The sequence below is a fragment of the Micropterus salmoides genome, unplaced genomic scaffold (assembly GCF_014851395.1).
Source record: "Micropterus salmoides isolate LMB-PRFRI ecotype aquatic unplaced genomic scaffold, ASM1485139v1 Ms_hic_scaffold_14, whole genome shotgun sequence".
NCBI classification, from domain to species: domain Eukaryota; kingdom Metazoa; phylum Chordata; class Actinopteri; order Centrarchiformes; family Centrarchidae; genus Micropterus; species Micropterus salmoides.
In genome coordinates this window covers 6823025-6848565 of record NW_024040485.1, presented here as the reverse complement: position 1 = coordinate 6848565, position 25541 = coordinate 6823025, and the positions used below count along the sequence as shown (strand labels likewise).

The following is a 25541-nucleotide window of genomic DNA, read 5'->3' as shown; positions in this document are numbered from 1 at the left end:
CATGTACGCTCGAATCAGTGAGGAGAGCTGAGTGAGCCTGTTATTTATCCAGCTTTAGGGTCAATCATATGATCCCACTGAGATACGTTGTCCCTGAAGTCTAGATAACACAGAGAACAGAGATATTTTGATTGTTTACACCGTTTCAGTGCCACATCAAACATGAGTCTCCCTGAGTCCAGGGTTACAAATATATTGAAATATATTTGGAATTCCCATTACAATGCAGAAACACACCGCACGCACACTGTTATGACCCTGGGGTCATATTTTGTTGTTTGTTTATCTCTCCTTGCACTGTCAGCTGTTCTCCTCCATTAGAGTGTGTGTGTGAGTGCATGCAGGTACTGGAGAACAGGTGGACACACTGGATTGGTCCGGTTGAGCTGACTGGAGCTCTCTCTGCCATTCCCAACCTGCCTGAGGACTGTGTGTTATGTCTGTGTTTATTGTACATAGTGAACGGTTGTGACTATATTCAACTTAGATTGTAGGTAGTTTATCGTAGTCCTTCTGATTGTCTTATGACAACCTGGTTTTGTTGGCTTTGACATTTTTGTTGCTATGAAGCAAGTTCCTTTGTCGTAGCTATATTGTGTCAGCTACTAGCAGTGAGTAGGAGTGAGAAGCCCTTTTTTTTGTTTGCACCGTTTTCTCCTGTTTTTGGACTTAGAAGCCTAGTTTTAGAGCTTTGTCTTTTCTTTACCTTTTGGTTTTGGGTTTAGGAAAGATTTAGGTTTTCTTAGTGTTTTGGTTGTTGTTTTGGGCACTGCTCATCTCCGATGTATAATAAAAACTGCTAAATTGTATTTGTTGTGTGCTGGCCTTGTTTGGGAATGGGAAGAGGCCACACATTTATGTTACATCCAGGACACCCCTAGATCTTGGGACGTAACGACACACACACACACACACACTCTTTACATGGCATGATGAACATTTTCTGTGACAACATTTTTTCATAAACAGATATGGAATTTCATAATGCCTTTATTATTTTAGTTTACTGTTTTACAGAGAAAAGTCTTACTAAGAAAGTATTTTCAGTTTCAGACGAAATGTCCTCCCAAGTCAGACTGAGGCTGCTGCCGAGCGCCAGGTGCTTCTTCGATGAGCCCATTCAGGTGCAGGTAGCCGGGCTGAGGTCGAGACAGGTGGTCTCCATGAAAGCCAGATCAACTGACGAGAAAGGAGTGGTGTTCAGCTCCTCAGCCACCTACAGGGCTGATGGGAGCGGGGAGATCGACCTGAAGAGAGACCCCTCGCTCAGTGGCAGCTATGTCGGGGTTGAACCCATGGGTCTACTGTGGTCGATGAGGGCGGACACCTTGCACAGAAAGTTTCAAAAAACAAATGCATTAAACCCCCACGTGGTGAAGTTCTCTGTGCACGAGGAGGAAGGGGAGGAAAGGATGCTGGCAGAGGCGACCAACGAGAGGCTTCTGATTGGAGACGGGGTCAGCCGGCTCCCCGTCAAAGAGGGGAATATCCGCGGAGTCCTGTTTACTCCCCCAGGTTGGTCTACGTCTCTCATGCTTTAAATCATTCATTTAATAAAGGAAAATGCTGGCATCATTTATCTTTAACAAATCCCCTGAAGGGACTGAAACAGTAAAGTCTCTGTGGGCACATTCGGATAAAGCTTGTTCCTTGTGCCAAATAATTAACCAAAAACACACAAAGTCTTCATGACACTGAATAAGACCAGGCTTTTCATATTCCATGTAAACATCACATACTGAATAAGACAGATCTCCAAAGCAGTGGAGGATTCCTCTTAGTTACTGTTGCTAAGTCCGACAAACTGTCAGCACTGCCACTGTATATTACTGTCCTCCCCGGAGAAATATTGTCACATTTGTTGGAAAAAGCAATCTCAGAAAGAAGCAGACAGTTTTGCAGTTGCATTGTGCACTTGAAGGTTGTACTCAGGCTGTCAAACTGACTCAAACGGACGTGAAAAAATGAAAGACCGAAGCTAAAACCTACCAATCACACAGTACAACTGAACCACCGCATCCCCTGATGATTGAGATAAAAGACAACAATATTAAGGATCAACACTGTTCCTATAAAGCTGGGTAGGGCGCTATTCATTATTACAATCATTAAAAAGCAGAACAGTAGGGCTTTATTACGTTACATTCAGGAGGAAGTTAGTTAGTGCTAGCTTGTTCGGTGCCATCCCGGGATAATGTTAGCGTTAGCTAACTAAAATTATCCCGGGATGGCACCGAACTAAAGATATAGTTTCCCTTGATGGCATTGCCCTGGCCTCCAGCACCACTGTGAGAAATCTTGGAGTTATCTTTGATCAGGACATGTCGTTTAAGTCTCACATTAAGCAAATTTCAAGGACCGCCTTTTTTCACCTACGTAATATTGCAAAAATCAGGAACATCCTGTCTAAAAATGATGCAGAAAAACTAGTCCATGCATTTGTTACTTCTAGGCTGGATTACTGCAATTCCTTATTCTCAGGCTGCTCGAAAAAGTCCGTTAAGACTCTTCAGCTGATCCAGAATGCTGCAGCACGTGTTCTGACAGGAACCAGGAAAAGAGATCACATTTCTCCTGTTTTAGCTTCTCTGCATTGGCTTCCAGTAAAATCCAGAATAGAATTTAAAATCATTCTTCTTACCTACAAAGCTCTTAATGGTCAGGCACCATCTTATCTTAAAGAGCTCATAGTACCTTACTATTCCACCAGAGCACTGCGCTCCCAGAATGCAGGGTTACTTGTGGTTCCTAGAGTCTCCAAAAGTAGACTAGGAGCCAGAGCGTTCAGCTATCAAGCTCCTCTCCTGTGGAACCAGGTTCCAGTTTGGGTTCAGGAGGCAGACACCATCTCCACATTTAAGAGTAGGCTTAAGACTTTCCTCTTTGATAAAGCTTATAGTTAGGGCTGGCTCAGGTAGTCCTGAACCATCCCTTAGTTATGCTGCTATAGGCCTAGACTGCCGGGGGATTTCCTATGATGCACTGAGCTCCTCTCTCCTCTACTTTCTCTCCCTCTGTATGCAACCTCATCCCATTATTGCATGTTACTAACTCAACTTCTCCCCTTTCCGGTAGTCTTGTGCTTTCCCCTCCCTCTCCTCTCTCCTATCACTTCCAGGTGTTTCTGGCTCTGGAGCTGTGGAGTCTGGATCTGTGGCTGCGGGTCACCTGCTGCCCCCGTGTTCCTGCTCGACACACTCTGCTACAACAACTATTGTTACTAGTCCTATTGTTATTATTATAATAATTAACACTACGACTGTTACCATTAACACTACTATAAATATCTGTACCATTTTTTCATTTAGTCTATAGCAACATCACCTTTACTGTCTGTACCTCTGTGTATATTGTGTAAGCTGCCTCCCTCCCCTCTCTCTCTCTCTCTCTCTCCCTCTCTCTCTCTCTCTCCTTCACCCCAACCGGTCGAGGCAGATGGCCGCCCACCCTGAGCCATGGTTCTGCTCGAGGTTTCTGCCTCTTAAAGGAAGTTTTTCCTTGCCTCTGTCGCCTAGTGCTTGCTCTTGGTGGGAATTGTTGGGCTTCTGTAAATAGCATCATAGAGTACGGTCTAGACCTGCTCTTTTATGAAAAGCGCTGTGAGATAACTGTTGTTGTGATTTGGCGCTATATAAATAAAATTGAATTGAAGAAGTAAAAAATAGCAGAAATACTGCTGTGCATGTAAATGTAATCAGAGCATGCTTGGGAAAGTGGTTCTCTTTAGACTTCTTTGTTTCTTCCATTTTATCAAACTAGCAAAGTACATAGGTCATGTTGGAATGTCCCCCCGAGTGTAGTGTGTGGCTTTCTTTTTTTATTTCGTGTCATGTCATTTGATATATATTGTATATTAAAATTAAACAAAAAACCAATATGGCTAGGTTAAAGTTCAAATAACAGGGAACAGCGACTCAAAAGCAAGGCCAAAAAGCAATATTGCAGTTTCAACGATTTGGCAGGGAATAAATGGAAATGGGTTGGTTATATACTGCAGGGCTGACAAGTGGTCAGGAAAGGTCAGTTGACTGGGACTGGAGGGTAAGGGCTTACTGCGGGGCAAATGAGGGAAAGTCAAAACAGCTGAGCAGGGGCAAGTTCAGCGCCGACAAAGCATAGCAAAACTTTGGTGCCTCAAACATCCTGTTGTGTACTCAAGCGCAGTCCATTTTCCTGCCTTTTTAACACCGTTGTGTTTACAAACTTGTCGTTGCTGATTGGGTAACACCTGTGACACACCCACCAAACAGAAGAAAACATACCTGTGGAATTAGCACAACGTTGCAAGGAAACATCTCGTTCAATCCGAAAACGTTCCAGTGCAAAACGTTTTGAGATAAGAAGGTTGGGTGGAAAAGTCTCGGGACATCTGGTGGATTAGAGGAGAAGGACAATGAATGGGTTTGCACAAGTGAGAATATGGCTGGAGGGAGGGACAGAGAGGCAGAATGTGATAATTTTGAATGACAAGTTTTGAGTGTCAATCAGGCATCTGATCACCGCCTGTCAAATGTACCGCTGTATATTCATACTTTTTAATTGTGTGCTGGTTTTATATAATTTCTATTATTTGAATGCCATAAAATTAAGTCATTTTGTGTTTTCGTGTGTTTTCTGGTCCAGGAAGAGGTCCATTCCCTGCTCTGTTGGATCTGTACACCTTTGGTGGAGGTTTGTCAGAGAAAAGGGCTTCTCTGCTGGCCCGCAAAGGATTTGTTGTTCTGACTCTAGCGCTGTACGGCCATGATGACATGCCAAAGAAGATCAAAGACGTCCATTTGGATTATTTTGAGGAAGCAATAGAGTTTTTAAAACAACAAGATAAGGTGAGTTGTTTGAACATTTTTCATGACATTACTGGCGGTTTGACTGTTTGACTGGCTGTTTAAGTGGCTAAAATGCAGTATTTAGTTTCGTTTAGCTACAGAAAAGCCCATCTGTGTTGCATCACAATAAATTCTAAAAAGCAGATAATAAACAAAGCCCCATGAATTTCTTTTTTTTTTTTTTTTAAACTTGTCCTGCCCAGCAGCCTGGTATAGAGTATGATGACCTGGATACCATATTGTGCCAGACAGATTTTACTTTAACAAGAGAGTATTAATATACTCCTTTGTCTGTTTTATTATTTATTTAATTATGTATTGATGTGTCACCGGGCCGGACAGGGGGGCAGACACGGGGATGGGAGGGCACAAACAGATAGCACAGAGAAAGGACAAGACCTGTAAGAGAAGGGGGAAAGGGGGATGGAGGGTGGGGACAACAGGGAAAAGCTGTGGGAAACACCAATTGCAGAAAGCAACGAAATCTGCAATAGAACAGAGAGGGGGGCTTGGGGAGGAGAAAAACAACAACAAACAAACAATAAAAATAATAATAATAGTAAAAGACAACCTGCCGAACAGCAGCAATAAACAGCTGACATAGTAAGACAACTAAGAGAAAAATGAAAACAAGAAACAGTCACACACACTAAATAAGCTACACAGCACAGCCACGAGTGCTGGAATAATAATTAATTTAAATAAATAACTGAAAGAAAAGCATCAGGAATAATTCTACCAGGGACAACGTTGGTTACGTATTGTAACCCCAGATTCTATGAGTATAGGCGTAGCCCTCTAAGAGCTGTCGCTATGGGGTTCATCCCCGCGAGCATGCGCAGTCCTGAAGATTTCTTTCGCGCCCATGTGCCGTGCACGGGCCTCTCTCAGGTCCGCAAATTAGGTATATAATACCGGCGAGACCAGAGATCTGCTCCCAAGAGGTCAGCTTTTTTTCTTCAGCCGACGCTGGTGGGACCAGTTGGCCCGCAGCTTAGAGGGCTACGCCTATACTCATAGAATCTGGGGTTACAATACGTAACCAACGTTCTATTTTCGTATAGGCTTTGCCCTGTTGGGATAAGGGCGAAGCCAGATGTAGTCAATGCCCACTGGACCACCAACGGTCATAAACATTAAAACACCAGCTCACAGTACCCTAATCACACAATGCATGATAGAGACCAAAATGTAGGTCAATGTTTCGGCCTGGTCTGAAACCAGGTACCTTCAGTATAGAAGGTGAGAGTCTGATCCATTACACTACGGAAACTGAGATACACAGCCGTCCGCATTAGACCAGATAACAGGATGGCTGAACACATCACTCCCTGCCTCCCACCTGCTGCTGTGAGGAAATTGGAAAGAGAGTTACGCATTGTAACCAGTCCCAACAACGAGCAGGGCAGGCGTGAGAATGGAACAACACACACGCATCCCGGCAACGGGGGGTGTGTGTGGAAAAACTCATGGCGCACAAGAGCGCCCAGAGTACAGGCACACACAGACGCACACTGCGGCTTATGTTGAGGGAACTGTAAGGACGGTTGTTACGCATTGTGGCAGTCCAACTGGAGCGAAACTAAGACCGAAGAGAGCCCCAACAGCCCGTGGCAAGAGGAGCCTTACCGGCTCCTTTACAGGGAAGCCTACGTGTGCGTAATGTGCCCTGAGCCAGCAGCGTCGCGCCTGGTCTCCAGAACATTCAGTACCGAGTGCGTTAGGGAAAACCCCGATGCATCGCGTAAATAGAAGCAGATAAAAGGGCAGGGTGAAGCCCATGATGCCGCTGTGCAAAGTCACGGCTCTTGTCGAGTGCGCACGGATGCCGGGTGGGGGGTCCATCCCAGCCGCAACGTACGCTTGTGTGATGGCTTCACACAGCCAATGAGCCAACTGTTGTTTTGACAGAGACTTGCCTCGTGAATGCTCTCTGTAATGAACAAACAGCTGTTGAGTTTTCCTGAGGGTAGCCGTGCGCAGAGACGATGAGATGCTTCCTCCGCCTCGTTTCGATGAGGAGGAGGGAAAAACCCTTCCAGGGAAATAATCCGTGACCTGAAGGAGCTAGTTATAACCTTGGGCATGAACGCTGGGTTCGGCCTCAAGGTGGCGGAGCTCCCGTCAGCTCTGATAGCGAGGCAGGATGGAGCGACTGAGAGAGCGCACAGATCGCTCACTCTTTTAGCAGAGGTCAGTGCCAAAAGGAAAGCTGTCTTCAAAGACAGCAGTCTGAGAGAAGTTTGCGGCAGTGGCTCAAAGGGGGGATTGCTCAGAGCGCGCAGCACAAGTGGTAAATCCCACTGTGGTGCCAAGGGGCGCGTGACAGGCCGCTGTCTTCTCACTCCTCTTAAAAAACGCTTAACCAGCGGATGCGCAAAAACCGATTTCTCTCCAAAGCCCTCTTGGCAGGATGAGATGGACGTATGATTTGACTGTGGATAAAGCCAGATTTCTGTCCACCAGCAGCTGGAGGAAGGACAGAACATGAGATAAGGGACAGGAGACGGTGTCCGTGTCTCTTTCCACACACCAGTGCTGAAAAGCGGACCACTTTGCCCTATAAGAAGCAGTAGTGGAGGGAGCTCTAGCGCCTTGGATGGTGCGCACCACATTAGGGGACAATCCTAGTCTTTCAATGCGCTCCCGTTCAGGGGCCAAGCCCACAAACGCTGGCCTATCACTGGGAAGTGTAGGATGGCGCCGTCCAGCTGTGAGAGCGCGTCTCTGCGCCACGGCAGCTGCCACGGTTTCCCCGACAGCAGCTGAATCATTACTGGAAACCATGATGCGCTCGTGCGTTCTGGTACCAGAATCACTGTTAGGAGCTCCTCCTGAATGCGCGGCAGGAGGCGGGGAATCAGAGGAACCGGGGAAAAAGCATAAAGGCGCGTCGGGAGGATCGGTCTCATTCCGCCCGTTTTCTTGGGCACCAGGAAGTAACGGGAGTAAAAGCCCTCGTTCTCCTCGCCCCGCGGGACTTTTGAAATCGCTCCTTTGCTCAGGAGCTCTGTTATTTCTGCCATCAGAGCAGTTGTCTCTGACTGCGATGACATGACGGTCTCCAGCACCCCGCTGAAAGGCGGAGGGGGGCTGGCGAATTGGAGAGTGTAACCTTTCTTTATTAGTCTCGCCATCCACTCGTTCATGGGCAGATTTTGCCATGTGCAGCAACGCTCTGAAAGCGGGCAAGCAAAAATCTGAGGGGCCTCTGTTGACATTTCTGACAGCCAGAGAAGAGCCCTCTCCGCCGCCGTGTGAGCTGCAGAGCCGCTCAACACGACCCATGGGAGGGCTGAGTTGAAAGGGCTGCGGCGGCGATAGTGTGAAACACTCGGGCCGCTCATTCTCAGTGTCAGACTCGTGCCACGGTGAAAAACCTCCACTAACACACACTGAAGGGTGAGAGGTGGGGAGGCCGCAGAGAGGCAGGGAGTGTGGGTGGGCTGTTGTGTTTATCTGATGTGAATGTTTTTCACTCATGATAATATGAGAGAGGGACAACAGCGGCTCAACAACTGACGCAGCGTGTGCGTGCTCAGCGGAGCTTGCTTGTGTGTGGGAGACGTGTGTTTCATCAGCTGCAGGAAGCTCAGGGGAGAGAGGGACAGGCTGACTGTTAGGAACATGCTCTTTATGGACGTTTGGTTGGCTCTGAAAAGAGCCGTTGTGTCCGGCTGTTCCGGGAAGAAAACACACGTCCCCCTCGTCCCGCAAGCTGCTCGCCTGTTCTTGACGGTGGAGCGGCGCTGTGCAGAGGGAGCAGCGGGACCCCGGGGGGCCTTGGCTGGAGGCGGCGGAGGCGCAGCCGCAGCAGTGGCCACGGGGCGCCTCGGCATGGGGCGGGAGTCGCGGCGATCACGCCAGGAGCCCTGTGAGCGCCGTGGGTGTTGAGGTGGCGCTCTGCACCACCTTGTCCGATTGCATCCTGGAGAAGCGGCCCAAACAGCCCATCGGGGCTGATGGGGCCGTCCAGCAACTCCTTCCTGATCTGCTCCGGCAGCTGGGACATGTGCAGCCACATGTTGCGTTGCATGTAAGACTTAAGTTAACTAACGTTAATGTCAATTTACCTCACTCGCCTAAATAAAAACATTTAATGTTTTGTTTCGCACGGGACCCAAACCCTGTTCTCCTGCTTCAAGGTCCGGGTTCTGGCCCTCTATCCACCCCAATCACCTCCTTACTTCGTCTTTTCTCTTAAATATCATACTTGCCTTTACCATCAAAAACTGACACAACAGGGCTTCCCTCAATACGTCGAACTATGACGTCAAAGGGATCCCTAGTGCGTCACAAACTGACACTCCCAAGTCGTCCATATGTGACGACTTGGGAGTGAGACCGGGTTGTTTCTACAGGAAACTTTGGCTTGGCTGTGAAGGAGTTTAAAGAAAAGGCAAGAAGAGCATTTTATGCCATCAAGAGATCATTTAAAATAGAGTTACCAATTCAAATGTGGATTAAACTATTTACATCAATTATTGAACCCATTGCACTTTATGGCTGCGAGGTGTGGGGTCCACTCACAAAATGTGACTTTACAAATTGGGACAAACAACCAACTGAAGTCCTGTATGCAGAATGTCTTGAATGTCTCCAAACAACGGGTCCAATAGCATATTAGCTTGTTTTTCAATAAATTCTACTAGGTGTTGAAATTTGGCTCTTCTTCCAGTTCTCTGTTGTGTATCATAGGCTATTGTTCGGCATTTTTCTCGGAGTTTGTATGGTAGCTTAGATGCGATCAGCCTCAAGTTTGATGGGATATCAAGTTCATCCATGTACAATAAATCCTGCATCACATTACAGCATCCTGTCAAATACATTGCATAAGTGTGCAGCGCTTTCCCATCCTCAGCTTTAATTGCTTTTCAAGTTATGGCCTTTTCCAGAAATTTTCATTTCGTTCCCAAAATGTTCCTTTAACCAAGTCCAGTTGCCCTTGACTTTAACCTTCGTTGGATAACTATGACCTGGATGACTGAGAATCTTCATAGACACATTCCTTTAAAAGCTTTTTAGCTTCAGCGTAGCCTCTGTTTGCATCCGTATGTAAACAGCTTCTAACCAGATCTCTTGGCAGACCTGATGTAAATTGTTCAAGGTAATAGAGCCTGTCCTGATTGCTTTTAGCCTTCTCTTCAATCAAGTGTTCAAATGCATGGATAAAAGACTGATATGTCAGTGGGTTACCGTCAAACGCTGCAATTTCCCTTGCAGGTAGTAGAGCCAGTTTCTGATGTGAAATAATAAGTTCAGCAATGTCACTTTGCCTTTTAATAACCATATTCATGTTATCATGAGCACTGTGATCTATAGGTAGATTTATTAGATCACTCTCATCGTGCACACTGTGCTGCTGTCCATGCATGTCAGTGGCTGAAGATTGCTGACAACTGTTCTCTGCAGTGGGTGGAGGTACAGCACCTACTTGCACATATTCCTCTTCAGTAGCTGTAGCTTCCATGCTTTGTTTAACATCATCATAATAAGCATTCATACCATCTCCTTGACCCTCATCATCCACATCCTCATCTTGAAGGACATTTATTCTGGCAGTTGACGCTGCAATTTCCGCCTCCAGATCCATTTGCTCTAATTTATTTTTGTCGGATTGTCGGACATTGTCACAGATAAATCACCCTTTTAATCACCGTTCTTATTATTCTCTGGTATCCTTCGACATATCATTTATTTTCATTTCACATCTCATCCAGCATGTCAGTGATCCAGCACATCAACAGTGCAGTGGCGCTTTCATTCATTCATAAATTCAATCAGCTAGTACTCACAGCCCATCCGGCTGTTTTCTCTGTCGACGTGTGATCGACAGCATCCAGAGTTTCTCAATTTTTTTTTCATAAGAGCCAGATTAGTGACTTGTGTGTGTAAAAGCACTCCTCGGAGATCCTTCCGTTTCGTTCTAATGCAAGATTTATTACGTCAAAATAAAACAACAATAAATTCTCCGTGGTTGACTTTCAATAGAACCTTTAAACTCTTCAAAAGATCTTACAATACGGTCACTAATCGTTTCAGTCCTCTTCTCTCTAACTCAAACAAAGGAACTCCCAAGCTGCCACCCAGCCCCTCATTATACCTGTTACTTAGTGAGGAGGAGTCAAGGTAATCATTTTTACCGACATTAGCCAATTGTTATTTCCAAAGTTTCCTAAATCAAAATCCATAATTAAATTTCTTTATCTCAATTTTAACAGAAAGAATAATATAAATTCCAATCATCTTGTTTTACTATAAATTAGTGACTTAATCAAAATAAACCTATTATGGCTCCAACACTCAGTGATTTAACACCAACTCACATCACAGGGGCTCAGGACAACAAGATTCTAGCCAGAACCATCGGACCCAACAAAATCTAAAAACTAAATGCCGAGAGGCTGAATAGGGAAAAAACTGTCTGGCAGACATTGTCTGTCAGATTGTCCAATAATTCCAAGATTCGGATTGCTGCATTTTGATGGTTTATTTGCAGGTAGGCTATACAAGTGATCAGTTCTATACAGCAAAAATATCCCTAAAATACAACAAACACTGTGAACCACGGTCAGCAAAAATGAGTCTTTCCCCCATCACCCCCCCCCCCCCCCCCCTCCTCCAACTGACTGTGAACAGGTGATATCCTAATGTGCTACCAGCACCCACACCATGTGACCAAAACCAACCGAAAAAGTGAGTGTTCAAGAACCCATAACTGGCTTCTACAGCCACTAAAAAGGAAAATTACATAACTGGAAAGAAGTCACTAAAACACAACACTAACTACAATGCTATTCTGCCCTAAAACACAAATATACATATACATAACAGCTGCTTACCTGAGTTCATAAAAGACACAAAACTTAGGAAAACCCTGACAGCATACAGACTCCGTGAGCACAGCCTAGCCATCGAAAAAGGCTGGCACAGGCAGACCTGGCTGCCCGGAGAGGAGAGGCTGTGCTCGCCCTGCAGTCTGGGGGCCAGAGAGACACAGCTGCACTTCTTAACCCAGTACACCAAATATACTGAAATTAGAAATTCAGTGAACTCAACTCAATCCTCCCTGAGTTTCAAAACTACACAAATGAAGAAAAACTACCACTCATTCTGGGAGAGAAGAAAGATTTGGCCATACTGGCAGCAAAATATGTTGCAGCCTGCCTCAACCTGAGGGACAGCCGGTGAAGACACCAACTCCATCTCTGTTTGGAATCATTACGTCATCTGTCTTATTTCATTTCACTTCTGTTCAACATTATCACTCTGCTTTTATTTGTGGATGTATGCGGCTTTGGCAATAATGTCGTCATAACGTTCATGCCAACAAAATGGAATTAATAGTTTGCACATTTTTCCACAGGTGGGCAGTAAAGGAGTTGGCGTAATATCCCTTTCAAAAAGTGGAGATGTTGCACTATCACTAGCATCTTACCTGCCAAGTGTTGAGGCCATAGTGTGGATCAATGGCTGCTGCGCCAATACAGCTCTCCCCCTCTACTATAAGAAGAACCAAATCCTTCCTGCGTTAATGTTTGACATCAGCAAGTTGATTCCCACTGAGTCAGGGGCCTGCATGGTCAAGTATGTTGTGCATAATCCCCTGGCAGAGGAGAACAAGGCCACTCTGGTCCCCATTGAACAAGCCAAGGGACGTTTCCTGTTTGTGGCTTCAGAGGACGACCTCAATTGGGACAGCAATGCTTACATGGAGGAGATGGTGGAGACACTGAAGCGCCATGGGAAGGACAACTTTGAGAGTGTGTGTTACTCTGGAGCGGGACATTACCTGGAGCCGCCTTATGGACCCTACTGCCCCGTCAGCATACATATGATTGTGGGTAAACCAGTCCTGTGGGGGGGAGAGCCCAGCTCCCATGCAGCAGCTGAAGTCCACCTTTGGAAGAAGATCCAGGAGTTCTTCAGAACCCACCTGAGCTGTGATGCCATTCAGACTAAAGCCAAGTTATAGAAACAATTATTTTACAGGAGACATAGGAACAGATCAATCATGACTTCTTGCCAGTTAACATTAAATAATTGTATATCAATGTTTTGTAAGAAAAAAAACTGTTTGATAGATGATTGAATATTTCATGTATTGGAGGATTAAGACTACCGGTATTCACAACCTGATGCAGGGTTACTTCTGTGCACTGAGAGAAAATTTTTATGTTGCACCAATAGGAATAATTTTTCTATATTCATAATTTCAGCAATAAAAATTGACAAGCCCAAACTGAAAAGAGTGAAAATACCAGTTAATGATTGATTTTCTATATTTACACATACTGACTTCAGCTATAAATAAAATAAAATAAAATAAATGATTCCATCACATTCAAATTCGGTTGCTGCAGAATACAAAGTATATTTTATTGTGAGATGCTTTATTAAAGAATATCATAAGCATTTCTCTGACTTCCTCCCAGACTGTGGCCACCAGATGGCGAAGTAATCCTCTAAATAATCACGTGTAGCAGGTGTGAACAGAAAAAATCCAAGCAAAATTTGATTCATTTAAATGTAAGACTCTAAAATCAGTAGTTATACCTCTGGCAATGTCTTCTTCAGTGTTTGACTAGAACTGAGGTTTCTCCTTGTTTGTAGACAACTTTCTTCTGTAAAATCATATATATAATAAACTGTATATATACAGACACACAGGTACCGTGTATCATGAAAAAGCTTCTTTTTCCCCAGTAATTTAATTCTTCAGGCTTTTGTCATTTTAATCTTGGCTTACAGCTCATGGAAATCAATTAGCCATATCTCAAAATATTAGAATCAGAAGGAGCTTTATTGCCAAGTAGTGTTTTACACAAACGAGGAATTTTCTTTGGAATATTATTTAATATATTATATTTAGAATAAAGAATGTATAATACAGAAATGTTGAGCTGAGAAGAGCCTTTAATTTCTCAGTCTGGTTCAGTACACATAACCACAGTCATGGGGAAAACTTCTGACTTGACAGTAGTCTGGAAGATGCTCATTGACCGCCTTAAGGCGGGTAAGCCACAGAGGGTCATTGCTGAAAGGGCTGGCTGTTCACAGAGTGCTGCATCAAAGCATATTCATGGAAAGTTGACTGGAAGGTTAGAGTGTGGTCAGGAAAAGGTGCACAAATTGTCCTTAGGTGTGGGTGTGACTGGTTGTTTGTCTATGTGTGGCTCTGTGATGGTCTGGCAACCTGTCCAGGGTGTACCCCGCCTTGTGCCCGATGTCGGCTGGGATTGGTTCCAGCCCCCCGCGACCCTGTACGCAGGATAAGCAGTTGACGATGGATGGATGGATGATTATGAAGCACAAAAGGCCATCTTTTGTTTTCTTTTTAAATTGTGACAGTTATGTTCCTCCTTTTAACTTAAAACAAGACAAGGGCAGAAAAAAATGCCCTTCAACGCTTGAGTGATTAGAGTAAAGTAAAATCAAACATTGAAGAAATTACTGCAAAGCAATAAATCATAAAATCAAATTATGAGTGAACAAATACACTTAAAATACTTAATCTATCAAATCTTTGTTCTGACATGTTGAGAAAAAAAGTCGTAATATTACAAGAATAACATCTACATTTATGAGAATTTATAATATTTTTAACAGTCAAACTGCCCTAAACTCTGTTGTGCATAAGCCTGTGTTGTTGCTCTGCTGATTTGGCCACTTCAGACTGTCTGCAGACAGAACCGTTCTGCTGGATGAGAAGAGGTGGATAAAGGAGACTTACTGAAAACACTTCTGATCAGACAGAAATCTCACCACAAATCCACACAAATATTCACTTCAGCTGCACCTCAGATAAAGTGCAGCTCCCAAACAGAGCAAGTAGTAGAAGTCCGACACTCCTCATTTTACGCATGGAACCATGATTGAATATTGAAATGAATGGAATGAAGCATGCTGACAATATTTTAGAGACCCCCCAAAATATCACAAATCACGCTTTTAGGGGAGCTGATGTCTTGTTGAGGGATCTAAGCTCCCCTTGGCTCCCCCGTAGTTCACATCCTGAGTAGAGCTGCAACTAACTGTCTGGTCAATAAAATGTTTGAAAATAGTGAAAAATACCGATTCACGTCCTTAAGATGTCTTCTAATGTCTTTTTTCTGACCAGAAATCCAAAACCCAAAGATATTCAGAGAATATCTAGACAATCTAGAAGCTGGCGCCAATGAATCAAAAATTAGGATGAAAAAAGAAAAAAGGAAGTACTAAATCAGTTTGTAGATTGAATAATTAATTTAATAATTGTTTTTCAGCTACTTCAAAACAAAATTTGCAAATGGAGTAGTCAGCTTGATGCAAGTTATGCAGTATCTATAAATAATAAAATGCATGCATCTAGATGCTCTGTGTTTCATTATATTGCTGTCAAACATCACCAAGGTTTATGGATGTCACCAAAAAAAGTTCCATAGTGATGGAGAAAACTACAGCAGATTAAGGCATAATTAGCCTACTTAAACTTGACAAACTGTGCAGTGATCATTTCATTAGGCTAATGATTATTTTCATATTTTAAAAATCAAGCACTTTCTGAGAAACAACAACAAACAACAGGACTATTTTGTCACTCAAACCAATCACTCAATTACACTAGAAGCCAAGGTCTCAAGGTCCCATCCGTCATCTTAACCTTTTTAAAAAGATTAGCAGTATTAAAGTAGGCCTACTTTGAGTCTATAATATGATCTATAAATAATAAAAACTTGTCCATACAATTAGTATTCTACACTAACATTTAATGGAAATATGAACGTGATCTGGTTGCCTACTTTATCTGTTTCTCTTATTTTATTTTGTCCTCATATTTATTTATTTTATGCAGTAGATCTTTCTTTGAATTCTTGAGAGAGAGTACTTCTATTCATGGACCAAGGCGGAGTGGAGCAAACGCTCAAATGTTTGGCTTAGCTTCACCAAAAAAAGATAACCACGACAGAGCAAAATGAAACACCTGCAGTAAGGAGATTTCGTGTAAGGGAGGAAGCAGCTCCAAAAGTAACGAAGTATTTATACTTCAACACGCACCGTGTTCAGTGTGTTGCGCCCGGGCTGGATTATCCATATGTGACACTGGGCGAGTGCCCAGGGGCACCAGCCAATGGGGGCACCAAATCATAAAAAAAATGAAAATATTTGTCAGATTTTATAAATATATATATGTATATATATTTATTTATTTATAAAAAATTTAAACCATACAATAGCTATATTAATATATATAGTTATATTTACATATGCGATTTGGTGTAAGTGCCCCCCTACCCCCTCCCCCGATCTTTGTCCATTCCACAATGACACAGTGCCACCTAATCTATCATATCCGACTAATTCAAAATGGACAGGCGTCAGCTAAGCGGTTGTGCTAAGCAAAAACTAAAAAAAGAAAAACAATCACAGCACATTGCCACGATTCATAATGTACCCGCAATCGCAAGCTTTTTTGCTTGGAAAGACACATCACCAGCAGGAGCAGAAGTAACCCCGAAGCTAACATATGTGCTAGCAGCGAAGCTAATATCTGCTCAGCTGATCACTCAGGAAGACGCAGCAGCTAATGTGAGCCAAGGTGGGAACCAGGAGACGGAGAGCAGCGAGGATGATGAGGAGGACAACGAGGTTGATGGCAAGCAACAGCAGCAGCAGTTGCTGGAGTATTTTACAATCTCAACAGACCCTGAACTATGGGGAGACATCACGGAGCATGTCAGAGAAGTGGCCATTTCTCAAGGTCCTGCAGCTTTTCAAAATAGGGCATCCCAGCATCCGTGCGGGACATTGGTATTGGAGGTAAAACGCGGTCACTTACCAATGATTTATTGCATTGTTGCTCCCAAACAACGAGGTAGTTTCTAGAGAGTGGTTAATTTACTCACCATCAGCAGGTATGTTTTACTGCTTTGCCTGTAAACTGCTGTCCTCACAACAAAATGTTTTTACATCCGGGTTCTGTGACTGGAAACATCCTGAGCGGATTATGGACCACGAGAAAAGTGCAAACCATAGTCACAGCATTCTGGCTTTATTGCGCAGATCAAAAAATGTGGGCACAGTGGACGCTTCACTCAGGCGACAGCGTGATGCAGAGGGGAAATGGAAGGAGGTCTTAAGGTGTGTTGTGACTATAATCAAATTTTTGAGCGAGAGAGGCCTAGTATTAAGGGGGCGATAACGAACTTTTGGACTCACCAAGTAATGGCAATTACCTTGGACTGCTGGAACTTATTGCACAGTTCGATCCATTTTTAAGAGAACACATAGAGAAGAATGGTCAAAAGGGACGAGGGACAACATCATACCTGTCATATACTGTGTGTGAGTAGTTCATTTGCTTAATGTCGGTTTTGTTATGCTCGGCTTAATGGATGAGAAAATAAAAAAAACGATTGCAGCCGAACTACAGCACGCCAAGTACTTTTCAGTCATTGTAGATTCAACCCCAGATTTGTCGCACATTGACCAGTTGACATTTATCTTTAGATTTTTCAACGAGGAAAGGAAAGTGGTGGAGAGATTCATTGGTTTTGAGCCTATTCACAGCCACATTGGAGCAAGTCTTGCTGTAATGTGTAATTAAAAAGGTTCAGCGTCTGGGGTTAGACTTGTCAAATTGCCGGGGACAAAGTTATGACAACGGCAGTAACAGGGCCGGTAAATATAACGGCCTTCAAGTGCATCTGAAAAAGTAAACCCCATGATTCATTACGTGCCTTGTGCTGGACATTCACTTAATGTCGTCGGTGTAAACAGCATTGACAATAGCTGTAAAGAAGTGAGCGATTTCTTTGACCTACTTAAGTTATTGTATGCGTTTTGTGCCAGATGTTTTGCAGATGAGTCCATGGAGAATGACAAGATACTAAATGAGAGACCACAATTTAAGGTGGAAACGTATAATGTATAATCATCGACAGGTTGCTGTCCTGTCTTGCTAAATTGCATTGACAGAATCAGAATCGGGTTTATTGCCAGGTACATTTTCACATACGAGGAATTTGCCTTGGTATGAATTGGTGCTTACAGTACACATAACATAAATAGTAATATAAAAAATAAGGAGATCAGAAAAAATTTACAAGTATACAAAAAATATAACAAGATACAATAATACTATAATACAATGCTGACAAGTATGTGCAAAAGTTGGCAACATGAGCATAAAGTACAGTTGAGCGTTGTTGGAAAGTGTGGGGTCAGGAGAGTGTATGAGTGTGTGTGAGTTTGGGGAGGGGGGCATGAGAGTCACTCACAGTGGGGACCCGGGCCTTGTTGATGAAGCCCACTGCCATCAGAAAGAAACTGTTCTTGTGGCGAGAGGTTTTGGTCCTGATGGACCGCAGCCTCAGGGACTTAAATGAACTCTTTGGTGTTTTGTTCGATTCTTCTGACTGTGATGGTGTGCGTGAATGCGCTGCTGCGCTCTCCTCCACATATCCAGATGACCTGGACAAAGATTTTGGAGATGAACTTTAGCAAATTCTTCTAAACAACTGGCTACAAACTACTTTCCCAAGCGTGTTCGTTGCACTCAGGCTGTTCTTAACCCTGCCCGTTACCAACTGCGAGGGCGAGAGATCCTTCTCTCAACTTAAAAGAGTAAAGAATGAACTCAGGACAACGATGAGACAGAAGCGGCTGTCTGCACTCTCCCTGCTGCCAATTGAATCTGAACTAGTCCAGGGACTGGACTTTGAGAATTTAATTAACGACTTTGCATGCAGACAGTCAAGAAAAAAGATGTTCTGCTGAAGGTAAGGCTTATTTACCATTAATTCGGGGCGAATATGTGATGCTGTGGTTATTTGATTTTAGTATAACTAATCTCTTTTAACTGGTTGCTCAGCTACCATTACTTGTAAAGTCTGTGCATGTTTTTCTGCTATGTATGTTTCTCTGTTGTGCGTCTGATGATATTTAGCATGATGTGTCGAATTGGTATGTGAGTTGCATTCAGATTTGAGCATCAGTGTAAGAGCTATTGTGGTATTTGTAGGCCCATGTCTATTTATGGTGTCAGGTTTTTGGTTGGGTCTTTTGGCATTATTAGCCAACCACTTTTTACCTATTTTTTTTCTGCAGTATTTGTGGTGAGCCTTTACTTTAGCAGTAAGTTCATGTATTGTTATGTATTGTATGTTATTATCATCTATTGTCTTCAACTAATGATTCCAATATACATTTATATTTTATACACATACGTGTCCCCAGGCCAGAGATACCTTTCTATGGGAGCAAGGAGAAGGGGATAAATGTCACAGAGCATGTCCGAGGTGACAAGATTATTAACTTACATCCCTTTGCTAGGATTGAGTCTCCCATAGGTGTTATCTACACTGGGGACACTGGGGACATGACACCACTTTTTGTTGAAATTCTGTCTGTAATCAGCCACCTGTTCACCGGCTAACACTTATTATTTATTCACCATTCTCTATTTCAGTGCTGTTCATACTGTTAGATTGTCATATTGTAGATACTGTATACAATCCTGCATAAAAGCAGCTTGTCTACGCTGTCTACCACAAATTTGTAATTATTTGTGCCTTCTTGTAAATTATTTGTGCCTTCTTGTAAATTCAGCAAATATTGTACAATAAGTTATCTCTTTCTATGTGTAATAACATTGTGTCCCAGTACAACAAATTGTTACCTGGACAGACACACTCAATTATTTCATCCTGTACCTAACTGGATCAGGTTGGGTACAGAGGGTAGCCCTGACCCCGTTCTCAATGCTCCAAGTCACCACCCCGATGACGCAGGAGTTACTCTTGATCTGTTGGAAGCCCTATCCCTCCCACCCTCTCTTTGAAATATTCTAAATACTATTATGTTTTAGTATGTAAAAGGTAATGCTCTGATGTACAGGCAAAGTCAGGTGACATAAGGGATGAAGTCATGGTGGTGGGATGTGTCAACACAGGACCAGGACCAAGGAGACTGCTATTAGATTCCCAAGTGAAACCAATATAAATGTAATATAAACCAAATAGGGGAAGAAATAGGAGACAAAGTTCAACAAAATTAATGAATAACTTGTTTAATGTGTCAATATGTCAAAGTCTCCTGAAATAATGTGGCTGTCCAATTTATTCTTTCACAATCTTACTGAGAAAAGACCAGTAGATTCAGACAGGATGTCCTCCCAAGTCAAACTGAAGCTGCTGCCGAGCGCCAGGTGCTTCTTTGACGAGCCCGTTCAGGTGAAGGTGGCCGGGCTGAGGTCGAGGCAGGTGGTCGCCGTGAGAGCCAGATCGACTGACGAGAAGGGAGTGGTGTTCAGCTCCACGGCCATCTATTGGTTGATTTTTTTGTTGTCTTTTGTCAGGCCTTAATTCATTTGTAAATGTAAAGGATTGTCCTTTTGTTATTTTCTCGTTTTATCAAAAAAGTGCAAAGAACATTAACACGATAAACACAATAAATTGGTTATGTAGCTATATGTAGCCACAGGCTTATATACCTTATGATGCATGTAAAAGTCTAGGAATCCTCGCTTAGTCCCCAATCAATCTCCTCCTCTCAGACTTTAACTCGGCTAACGGATGAAATTATCATCATCGTAAAAATCTGAGATAACATCAAATAGCACTAATGAATTGCAGAGGAGAGCGTGAGTAGTTGTTAATAATGTAATGCAGTGAACAGACTGCTGTCAGGCGCACGGAGACGCCGCGGTGGCGCGCAAACAGATCTGCACATCTCGCAAACAGATCTGCACATCTTCACCACCTGCACATTTGGACTGTGTACATTAAAACTGCCTGGAAATAAAACAAGTGACTGCTCTTGCACAATCGCTGCACTCCACCCTCATCGTAATGCAGGCCGAGCATAACAAAACCGACATTAAAGAAATGTGTTCACCTGCAAACCTCAATCTTCGCACCATATCCAGGGTGGAGGATACCACTGACAGAAGGGATCATTTTGGCAAGGTGTGAAGTTCTCTGTACGATTGCTATAAACATAAATACTGCGTGACACTCGTCTGTAATACTGCGTGGCTGCGCTACGGCGCTGTTAGCAGCAAGAATGAGCAGGCAGGTGTGTGTTTGATGTGATCAACAATATATAGAGTTTACCTTTCTACCTTAATCCTTTGTTTAGAATAATGTAATTCTGTTAAACTCTCTGAATGTTCTTTTGTTTGTGAACGAGCTGCATCAAACAACATGTGCTTTCTAACTTCCACCTCACAAGCGCCTCGATTTCTGTGTTAGAAAAAGTCTTTCCCTCTTCTTCTTTGACATGTCAGACCATGTTTTCTTTATTTCAGCCAGTATGAGTCTCTGAGCCGGCTGCATTGGCTGCCATTGTAACACTAATGCCACTCCATCGTTTTGCGTTTGTTGCTGATCAAAGAATTAAAACCATCAAATAAAATATTTCTCCTCTCCTCCACTTCAGTGATCAGCGCCTCGATCTTGCACTCAGCGTAGTTTCTCTTTTTCACGTGTTTTGCAGCAGGATCGGTCGTTGTTATTTGGACTTTAGGAGGTGATCCTGGCGTATTTATGGTCATTTGCATAGCAATTTATGGGAGGAGTATGTTATGCATAATCCACTGGCAGAGGAGAACAAGGCCACTCTGGTCCACATTGAACAAGCCAAGGGACGTTTCCTCTTTATAGCACCTACATAATTCTTGCTTATTGTAAATGTCCCTTACCATAGAAGAGGCTGTTGAATGTTTGTTATGTAGTACACAGTGAATGAGTTACAAGGGAGTGATATCACCGATATCACTTCCTTCCCTTATTCTCTGTATCTGATATCATATCAGATAAAGATAATATTAAGCACACAATTATCATAGTGACCAGCGATCAGAAGCATGGATAGTGGAAAAGGTTGGATTGGGCAGACAGTTAAATCTCCATGGGTTTGAACATGAACACACACATTACAATAGTGACTCATCATTTGTAGATTATTTGGTTCTAAGCAAGAGCATAATATAATTGAGGTTATAGTGGCTCACTAAAGTTGTAGAAGTAGAAGTATAAAAAACTAAGAAAACACTTTATGAGAAGATCTCATATTTAATGTAAAATCGTAATTAAATGTTACTTTATAACAGTTCATAATCTTACGCACAACTGATTACGGAGTGTTAAATGGGTTAACATTGTTCAAGCAAAAGAGCAACTAAATGAGAGCTACATTTTAACTTACCTCGACCATTTTTGGACAAGACTTGGCCTGAGCATAGTCATCAGAAATCCCTACCACAATGCTATGTCACTACATTGAGACTGATGAGAACATTTTTGGGGGGTCCATGGGAATGCTACTGTAAGAGGAACCTCTGGATGGAATAAAAAAAACTCATTTTGTATCATGTGTGAACAGACTTTTTTGTATAGAAGGAGGATGCCAAAAAACAACAACACTGCCTTGCACAGAAATTTTAATCCAGCACTGTATTTTTTTTTTTTTCAACCCACACTGCTTACTTACACTTACGCTTTTTTAGGTTTATAAGTGTTTCAACCTTCTCCCCGTACAAAACTCAGCAGATATTTACCTCAAAACAAACACAATAGAAGAGAAGGAAAAAAGGAAATTAGAGGTGGGGGACAAAACATGACCTTTTGGCTCACCCTGATCTTTCTATCTTGCTCAGTCTTGAGAGATGAGAGATAGCACGTTATGGTTCCTAGCCAGCTTGTTACAGCGCAAGTTCATCAAGATGGCAGTACCAGCCTTCATATGCCTCCTTGATTTTATTTTGCAGCATCGTTGAAAAGTTCTCTCTCTGCCTATTTTCTGTTCTTTGTGTTTCTGTATCTGACTGCTCCCTTTCTGTCATTTCAGTTTGACGGAGCTCTCGTCAGACTCCGGCTTTTGAACGCCCGGGAATTATTTGTTCCACTACTGTATCTGCACGAAAAAAATGTACAAGCATCAGAAAAGAAGGTTGACGTTGTACTTGGGCTTCTGTGTTCCTCAGAAAAATAATTTTTGATCTGCATTGAAACATTTGATACATTTGATCACATGAAAACATTTCCACTACAAACCTGAATGCTGCAAAGTGATTAAATAAAATGTTATCATGATTACTTTAGGGTACATCATTAGAGCAAAAAAAACCTGCCTGATAAATTACGACACATCCAGCCAGTGTTGTGGTGGTGGTGCTCTGACATTAATGAGTGAAGTCGGACACATATGTGCAAATCTAGCCTCCGAGACACAAAAAACGCACTTTTAAAACTGCACCTTGTTTTGTATAAAGCATGTGGAATATACAGGATGTCACTGTACTGCAAAACATAAAGTATAAGTACTTAATAACCAGCAGTGTTGGGAGTAAGTAGTTCCATGTAATTTAGTAAAAAATGTAACTAATCTTGTTACAGTTACTGGAAAAAAGATTAAATTACAGTTACTTATGGAATTGTTCATGAGTACATTGGGGTTAAATCTGAATAAAAAAGCTTGGCTATATGTTAAATAAAATTCATTTTGTTTCTTTGCATGTTTTTCATGTGCACAATGTCTTCCTTTGTGATCTGTTTAGTAAATTTTGATGCTATTCTGATGCTTTTAATTGGTTCTCATGTTTGAATTTGCAGCGCCACCGGTCTGCCAGTTAACTGCCTCTCAACCTATGCTCTCAGCCTGTCTTTTGAAAATGGTTAACAGTTGAATACATTAATTAGACATTTAGAAAAGGCATCAAAAAGTAAATACATTTAATAAGTTACGTAATTTTGAGAAAGAAAATAGTCACAGTTTTATCAAAGTTACGTGCCTTTGGTGTGAGAGACCGGGGTTCGATTTCTACTGTGACCCTTCCACCAATGTGTCCCTGAGCAAGACACTTAACCCGTCATTGCTCGAGAGGCGTGCGACCTCTGACATGTATAGCAATTGTGAGTTACTTTAGATAAAATCATCAGATCAATGAATGTAATGTAATTTTGAAATGGGTAACTTGTAATCAGTAACCTATTACATTTATGAAGTACAACACTGATAACCAGCAGATCCTAGGCCCATTGAAACTTTCATAAAGCCAATTAGAAAGAATATAAATTTGCACTCAGAGGTCTTTAAGACAAGGCTTATGGACCTAAAGGCCCTGCTAGTGGCTTCTTACGTTAATGCATTTTGTTTCCATACTGAGAGACCCATGTTATAGTTTTATTGTTTAGCCCATATTCCAAACTTTACTAATACTGTATCTGTATCTATGCTTGTTTATCTTTCTTTTATTCAGCTGAGTGGGTCTCTTTCCTGTAAGTTTGCTCTTTGCACTGTGTGTAAGTACAGGGAGAACTACTGAGAACCAGAGCCAAGTTCTTGTATCTTTGAGCGCCTTTGTTCAATAAACTTGATTCTAATTTCTAATCTGGACTGAATTGTAAAATGTGAGCACCTCATTCCTGTAAGAAAGGTAAATCAGTGGTTGCTAACGTGAGGAGTTGACAACTACACCTCCCATGTGGCATGGTGTTTCTCTCTCACACCCAAGTTTGAATGTTTGGTCACTGATGAGTGAGTTCACTTCACCAACTCACTTCCTTCATCTCCTCACGGCTTTTAGTTTTGACGTTTGCCAGAGTAAGAGAGGTTTCGGAAAATTTAAACACAGCATGTGTTGTCCCTGGTGTGCTGTGCCTAACATAACACACCTGCATCATAAATCTCACTGCTCCGACAGTCATAGAAACAGCATTAACAGAAACAAAGAAACCATACCTTCATACTATTACCACACATTTTTCAGATTTAACCCCAATCTACTCATGAACAATTCCATAAGTAACTGTAATTTAATCTTTTTTCCACAGTTTTTCATCACTTTTATTTAAGCTTACAGGAGTCTGCCATTGCTTTTCTGATTAAGAACAAATGCCGGTCCTCCACTGACAGGATATCCATCATGACGCCATGTTTTGTGATCGTGCCTGCAGGCACCCTGTGTACACAAGCTAGAACTGCTGCATTTTTAATGAGTAATAATAACATGGAAGCAGCAAGCAGTTGCTGAAAGAGAAACACAATCAAAGAGCAAACATCCTGATAACGCAACAAGATTTTTTAAATTCAAGTGATAAAGACCTTATTTGAACTTCAAACACAACTGTTGAACCAAGCAGTCCAGTTCTTATTACATAATTATTTAAATTGCAAGTGTATTAGTGTGATACACCAACAGGCCCTTTCACCTAATCAGCTAAACATATGAGTCTGGTTGTGTACTCTGCTTGTTCACTTTCAAGCTTTTAGCACTTAATGCAGTCACACAGCTATTAGACGAAACCATCCTCCCCAGAACACCACTGCAGTGCCGCTAGCAGCCAATAAAAATACATAAACACTAAGAATATTTCAATTAGTAACACAGTTTTGTGTAAACAACAGCCCACTATCACATCAAAGTTGCTAAAATTTGACAAAGACAATTCCCTACTCTATATCTGAAGGACTGATTAGGAATCTCTCCAGCTGTTTTCAACTTAACTTATTTGGAGCTTTAAAATTACACATTATTAAATTTTTATTTATATTATTTATATTTTTGCTTAGATAAGCTTAGCTGATGATGGAATCATTAAGGAAATTTTACTACACTAAATGTGTTACGTTAATGGTACTTGGCTGTTACAAAGGAAAAGAATATGGGAAATGTTTTTATTGTGACTGCACGCTGTGTGTTGTATAGACTCACTTTGTCAGACGTTGTCTTGC

General features: G+C 42.3%; 2 protein-coding genes and 1 long non-coding RNA gene across 6 annotated transcripts in view; all 3 read left to right on the top strand.

Moving 5' to 3' along the window:
• Nucleotides 1-25541, top strand: part of LOC119901727 (acyl-coenzyme A thioesterase 1-like) — a 252914-nt gene that overhangs the window by 1774 nt on the left and 225599 nt on the right. Inside the window, exons 2-4 of one of the 2 annotated variants that reach the window (XM_038717350.1) lie at nucleotides 1048-1515; nucleotides 4624-4826; nucleotides 12193-13496. In XM_038717350.1, the coding sequence (XP_038573278.1) occupies nucleotides 1059-1515; nucleotides 4624-4826; nucleotides 12193-12801 (1269 nt within the window). In that variant the 5' untranslated portion in view covers nucleotides 1048-1058 and the 3' untranslated portion in view covers nucleotides 12802-13496. Of the gene's footprint in view, nucleotides 1-1047; nucleotides 1516-4623; nucleotides 4827-12192; nucleotides 13497-25541 lie in introns of those variants that run through there. The other variant, XM_038717351.1, reaches the window with a different exon arrangement.
• The window catches only part of LOC119901730 (acyl-coenzyme A thioesterase 5-like), a 246313-nt gene that overhangs the window by 20451 nt on the left and 200321 nt on the right, over nucleotides 1-25541 (top strand). The window lies entirely within an intron of this gene.
• Nucleotides 16591-22903, top strand: LOC119901732. Of its 2 annotated transcripts, XR_005444240.1 has the most exons (3): nucleotides 16591-18586; nucleotides 19954-20136; nucleotides 22656-22903. It is a non-coding gene; the product is annotated as an uncharacterized LOC119901732 (long non-coding RNA). The 2 variants fall into 2 exon arrangements; XR_005444239.1 differs by lacking the exon at nucleotides 16591-18586 and having other exon boundaries at nucleotides 19447-20136.